Genomic DNA, 6,461 nt, shown 5'->3' with positions numbered 1-6,461 from the left:
TTAAAACAATGCTTACTAGCCAGCAGTTTTGGGGACCAAACAAGAGAATGGGTGATTTCCCCACTAATCATTTAGTGAGAAGTTGTCTCTTATGTTCCAGCTCCAGTTTTCCAAAGATCACAGCAGTGCTAAATGTTGGATGCCAAATATTTTTCATCATCAAAAGCTTGTCCTTAGTGTTCTGTATGCTCAGCAATTATAATTTTACTTGAATTGTGGCTGAGAAAAATGTGAGACACCATACCAGGCTACATGTTGTTGTTTTTCTTTGTCATGGGGTTGCTGCCCAATCTTCACTATGTGTGCTTCTTTTCCTGTCTCCAAATAGATGTTTTGTTCTTGATTCTGGTTATTTGTGAAGTGTTTCTAGTGCATAGCATTGTTATGCTTCTCCTTTCCTTTTCAGTAGTTACTGATGTAGCACCCCACAACCTCCAAATTATTTGCATTATCTTTGCTTGCTGTGTATTAGGCCTGTCTGCCTTGTGCATTCACAAGACAATGTGTTGTCTGCTTGCAAAGCCTTGAATATTTTTGTTTGGTTGCATCCAGGAAACAGGGTGGATTGCCAACATGCAGAGTGTCGTATTATCAAAGTCTAATAAATGCCTTACCACAGGGTTCATAACTGAATCCCAGATGCCATGTCACCTATAGCAGACTTGGGAACCCTGCAGCCCTGGAAATATTTTTGGACTGCAATTCCAAGTATCCCTCGCCATTGGCTAGCCTGTCTAGGGCTGTTAGGATTTGTACTCTAACAATATATGGAGGGCCAAATGGTTCCCATCTGTTAGGCTTGAGTCAAAGAGACAGGTACACTTAACAGATGATGGAATCCCAGTATCAGGGGCGGAGGATGTTTTGCCCTCACTCTAAAGTAGCTACATAGCTGTTTGGTGATTGATCAGCTGTGGTCACTAGTGTCACTAGTCGAGAAAGCATTGCCTTTGCCTCCCTGTCAGTATCGTTTCATCCTCACCAATTGTTACATAGCCAATTCTGGTTGAATAATAGTAACATCAGGCCAGAGAAAGAATATTAAGAACAAGCATGAAAAATGTTCACTGAATGAAAGCAATAAAGAATTTATGCGATCTTAGACACTGACAAATCTATTATGGCATAGGTTCTTCTGCACCATTGCCCACTTTATCAAATTAAGCAGAGGGAAAGGCTTCTTTTCCTACAGAGAACAGTTGGTGGAGTCCTAATGTATAAATTCATATGGCTTGTAACATCTTTAGTCTCTAAAGATCATCTTTATAACTTATTCTACAAACTTGCTCGTCTCTAGGTCCAGTACCTAGGATTATAATTGCACCTTTAAAAAAAAATCAGAAGTTGTAGTTACTTTAATAATAGTTTTGATAGCTGGCCTTCCACTAGAAATACAATTCAGTGGTTTTCCAAACTCTATCTCTCATAAGTTCTCTGTGCTCAGAAATGATACTAGATAGGCTTGTGGGGTGTTAACACTGATGAGCATTAACTCTTGACTTGGAGTCCATCCACAGTACACAAATATAGTGCTACATTCCACTTTAACTGCCTTGGCCACATCCTATGGAATCCTCTCTATATTGCCAATCCTGGGATAGCATTGGATGTGGCCATGGCAGTTAAAAAGTGGAATATAGTACTATTGTGTAGCGTGACTGCTTTCAGACAGTCTTTGTTTTTCTGCTATTACTCATCACATGAAGAAATCAAAGGTCATTTCACACTATACAATTGCAATACTGTGGCTTTGCTTGAACTGCAGCGGCTGCATCCTAGTAATTTGGCAAGGTGCTAGAGCTCTCTGGCTGAGGATTCTAAGCAGCTCTCCTTAAACTACAAATCCCATGCTTCGATCAGATCAAAGCATGGTAGTTAAAAGGGAATCATAGCACTATAATTCTGTAATGTTGAAAGGGCTCCAGGTATCCATAAAATATTGTACTGCTGGACTGTTATGGTCAGTGAAAGATACCTTATACGAAGACAGACTGTCGGTCCTTCTAGCTCAACATTGTCTCCTCTGACTAGCAGACCTTTCACATCACGTGCAACCTAGTCCCTAATGGATAGTGTGAGGGATTTCTTTTCATATGGGAAATAGGAAACATTTGAAAAGAGCACACTGATTCTTTATAAATTCTAGCCTGTGGAAAACACTTGATGGTGGTTTAGTTGATTTCCATCCCTTTAAATAAGCAAGTATGAAGGTTAAACACTGGCTTAAATTGTTAAGTTTTCTCCTTTTGGTAGCATACATGTGTAAAACAATGGTGTGGAGAGAATGATATGAGCCAGTGATCATTGTCATGATAGTTGCTTTTGGAAGAACTCCAGTTGTGATCAGAGAAATGGCTGCTTGCTCATCCTAATGTTTTTCCGGTCACCTGTATACCACTGTATATGACAATGATTAGGAAGCTACCCCTATGAAACAGTTCCCAAACCATCAAACCTAGAGTGCACATTTGTTTGTCTCCTCAATCCCCTGAGAACCCAGTGTAACTTTACCTCCATCTCCCTTTATTAGGTGGATGAGAACATGAAAGTGGCTCAGAAACGGGATGCTGTCCGGCAGGGCCTGTTTTATTTCAGAAAAGATATTTGTAAAGGTATGTAAAGATTGCTGGTTTGCAGTCTAATTTTATTAGATGGTTAAGTGTGAAACAAATATGAAACTGATTGATTTCTCTGGATTTTCTGTTCTTCCTCCCTCCCCCAATATCTGTTTTCCTTTGGAAAGGTGGCAATGCTGTAGTGGATGGATGTGGCCCAGCTCAAAATGGTACAGAAACAGATGGAGAAGAATATACCTTAATGAGCATAGATACAATAATCAATGGCAAGGTGAGGATTCATAATTTTTGGCTAGGGTGGCAATGTATTCTCATAAGAGCCAAGAACAGTTTACAAGACTTGTTTCTCTAATGTTGTGTTTTTTGGTCCAGCTGTTTTCTGTCAATATAGTTTACACCCACAATCCCATAGGAATTTTTCCAGCCTTGATGTAACAGACAGTGATAGGATGCAAGCTTTTCATTTCCTTGGCCCAGTGGTGGAAATTGTGTAGGAACATTGGGAGCTGCAGTTCAACATTGTCTGGATTGCTGCTTGATTGCCACCCCTGCTCTAGCTTTTGTTCACTAATGTATTGGGAGGACACATTAAGAGTCAGGAAGCAGACTTAAACTAGGTAGGCTTTTGACTCTGGTTTAGATCTCCTTCATTTTCAGAATAGTAGATGAGAGAGAATACTACTACATCTTGCATTTTACTCTTTTCTTTAAAAGGGGTCTTTGTTTTTGTGATAGTCTGAGAAATGCTTGAAAAAGGAAGTTGTGACCTTGAAAGATTTTTAGTTTAATTATGCCTCTTGCAGGAGGGAGTATTTCCTGGATTAATCCCAATTTTAAATTCTTATCTTGAAAATATGGAAGTGGATGTGGATACAAGGTGCAGCATTTTAAACTATCTGAAACTAATAAAAAAGAGAGCATCAGGTATGAAAACACTTGCTTTTATACTTAAACCAGTGAGCTCTGTATTTGCATACTTTGCACTGAATATACTGGTTGGCTGTGTGGGGCTAATAATTAGTGTTAATATTGAATTGTAAAATGGGTATGTCAAGTAAGCAAGCTCTTAAGTATAAAGTAAATGGAAGGGACTGTATTCAAATATGATCCATGAATGTGTACAATTTGCACCTTCTTCCCCTCTTTCCAGGAGAATTAATGACAGCTGCTCGATGGATGCGAGAGTTTGTTGCAAACCATCCTGAATACAAACATGATAGTGTGATCACTGAAGAGATGAATTACAGCCTGCTATGGAAATGCAACCAAATTGCACAAGAACAAGTTGAATGCCCTGAGCTGCTTGGAGTAGGATTTAACAAATTAAAATATAGTGGAAGCAAACCGGGCACTTTTTGATGAAAGGCTATTATTGGGTATGTGAAATATAAAACATTCTCTAATGAAGTACCACCTATATGACAGGTGAATACCTGCAGTTTCATAGTGTGAAAGCCAGAAATGGTTCTGCTGCACTGTAAAATGGGCCAATCTGCCTAAACCTCTTAAAACTTCCTACAATAGGCATATTCTTATATTTAAGGTTTATATTGTGTACATGTAAATAGTAAAATATTTTTGATTTGACATCAATGTATTTTAATAACATAATATTGAAAGTCATTGTGAACCAGCTTAAAACTTTTTATATGCTTATTCTGGGAAAATTCATTTATCAGATGGCTTTGTATATGTACTATATTGGTACTTGTATAATATGAGCATTCCAGACGTTGAATGTTTACTCTGACTTTTGTTACTTGGAGTGCACTTGAATAATCTACTGTATTTTAAGAATAGATTCAGAGCCTGATGCACATATTTCCCTTCATTCTACTTTGAGAAGCTGGTGCAGCCTCAGTCCTGCTAACATGAATAGGAGGATTCTCTGATGTCATTGGAGCCAGATTTGCAGTCAGTTAGCTCAGTTTACAGGCTTGGATGTAATGGTGGTCAATGGACTGTAGTAAATCCAAACTAATTTGGGGTATAAATCTGTACATTCTTGTACTGTTTGTTTTTGCCTTTGCCACCAGTCTTTGTCACCTTTAGACACTGGCATCATGGAATTTGTGTTCTTAATTCTAAATAGCTAAAGCCCCTATGAAAGGTTTCACACGAAGCAACATAGCCATGTTAGATTAATGCTGTAGAAATGCATTCATTCTTAATTGGTACCTATATTCTCTTTTGTCAGCGTTTGAAGAAGTTTTTACTCCTGAGTCATCTTGTCCTTTTTTTCTTTTTTGTTCAAAGTTATGAGTCCAGTGAATGGCGTTTTTTCTCCCCTCTGACTTCCAAGAGCAGTTTATATGTTCTTGTGGTATTAGTTCCTTTTGCCACAGTCATCCTTCTGACCTTCACTATATTATTAATCTGTGATACAGGTGTTCCACCCAATTTGTGCTGATGCCCAGATCAAATACCATTGAGAAATAGATGTTAAAAATTCAGGAGCCTTAATTTGGTGAAAAGTCTGGATGTTTGTGGCACAAAAAGAAGAGACCAAACAAATCACAAAAAAGTAATGCACAGCTAGCAGAAAATAGTTTTCCTTTAAGTGGCATCTTTTTTGATATAACTAAATGTCCCCTTTGTTTCCTGTAAGCTGTATCTCCTCTAGTATATAACATTGTTTCAAGATAAATCATGATATGCACTAATACTCTGAATCAGGCACCTGAAGTATAAAGAAGTTGTACAGAAGTTGCACAGCCAGTTGATGTGATTGTACATATGCCTAAGATTTAGAGAAAATGGAAGGCTTTTCGTTACTAGCTGCCTAAAATAAAGAGTACAGTAAGTCAATTTTATCATATGATAGAGTATAAAGTACTTAATAACAAGCAAATATAAACATAATAAAGTGTAATGCCTTACTAGTAGCCAATGGGAAAATTGCAGTAAAACTGCCTGGAGAAAGAGATTAGAACTTGTGCAGTGTTTGTAGGTGTGCTTTAGGAAATGCTCATTTCTGGTTGCAAATCAGGTGGCACGGGCTTACTGATATGTGGAATGAACAAATTGCAATATATTGTGAATGTCTGAGTGTAAAGGTAATTCAGATATATTTTCTTCAGAAGCTGAAAACTAAATAAAGTTTTAAAATATTTGAAACAAACATTTTAAACTGAATGTCCTTTTTACTGATGCATCCTACAACCATTTAATTGGGGATGAATTAGTTGCATCCATAACAATATTGTAAAACATCTAACTTGTAGGACTAGTTCTGTTAATTCTGTAACAAAATGTGATGGGAAGAATGTCCTGTCTGGTGGATGAAGAAAAGGCTGTTTAATTTAAATCCACATCATATAAATGTAAACTTCTGATGGTCTCAGCTGAAAGGATATGCACCCATTGAAAGTTCAACTAAATTTTCCAGACCAGAAAATGTCTGTGTTTATACTAAAAACAGGAATAATATGCCTTAAGAAATCATAAGAAAGGCCTCGCTTGATCAGACGTATTTAGTTAAGGATTCTTTCCCCACAGTAGCAAATTAAACGCATTTGGGAAACTCGTAATGTAAGTATGACCATTGTCACCCCTATCCAATTCAAATTGTCTAGCAAATCATACCAAGGCTCTGAATCTTAACACCATTCAGCTTTAGTGGGTGACCCTGGGTTCTATCCACTTTCTCCACCATATGCTTGGTTTTCTGCACCTCTGTCATGTTCCTCCTTACATCCCTTTTTTACGTGAAAGAAAGAAAAAAAAGTGTAGGTGGATGATGGTGGCACCATTGTATCCCCCCTTTCTTATGCCACTGGATCTCCCTTATTGCCTGTCAGGCAGTGGGCGCTCAAGTTGGGGGATGGAGGACAGTGCCGGTTTAAGTGTCTGGCAAAGATTGTGGAGGACCAGTTGAGCATGAAT

General features: G+C 38.0%; 1 protein-coding gene across 3 annotated transcripts in view; it reads left to right on the top strand.

Annotated features, from left to right (window-relative positions):
* The window catches only part of GCLC (glutamate-cysteine ligase catalytic subunit), a 30,479-nt gene extending 24,782 nt beyond the window's left edge, over nt 1-5,697 (top strand). For 2 of the 3 annotated variants that reach the window (XM_042472973.1, XM_042472983.1), the window contains exons 13-16: nt 2,531-2,612; nt 2,744-2,847; nt 3,380-3,500; nt 3,727-5,697. In XM_042472973.1, coding sequence (XP_042328907.1) covers nt 2,531-2,612; nt 2,744-2,847; nt 3,380-3,500; nt 3,727-3,935 — 516 coding nt within the window. In that variant the 3' untranslated portion in view covers nt 3,936-5,697. The remainder of the gene's footprint in view (nt 1-2,530; nt 2,613-2,743; nt 2,848-3,379; nt 3,501-3,726) is intronic. The other variant, XM_042472991.1, reaches the window with a different exon arrangement.
* Nucleotides 5,698-6,461: the final 764 nt, after the last annotated feature.

The sequence above is a fragment of the Sceloporus undulatus genome, chromosome 1, assembly GCF_019175285.1.
Source record: "Sceloporus undulatus isolate JIND9_A2432 ecotype Alabama chromosome 1, SceUnd_v1.1, whole genome shotgun sequence".
In the NCBI taxonomy this organism is placed as follows: Eukaryota; Metazoa; Chordata; class Lepidosauria; order Squamata; family Phrynosomatidae; genus Sceloporus; species Sceloporus undulatus.
Note: the sequence above shows the minus strand (reverse complement) of the source record. Positions and strands in the feature narration are given on the sequence as shown.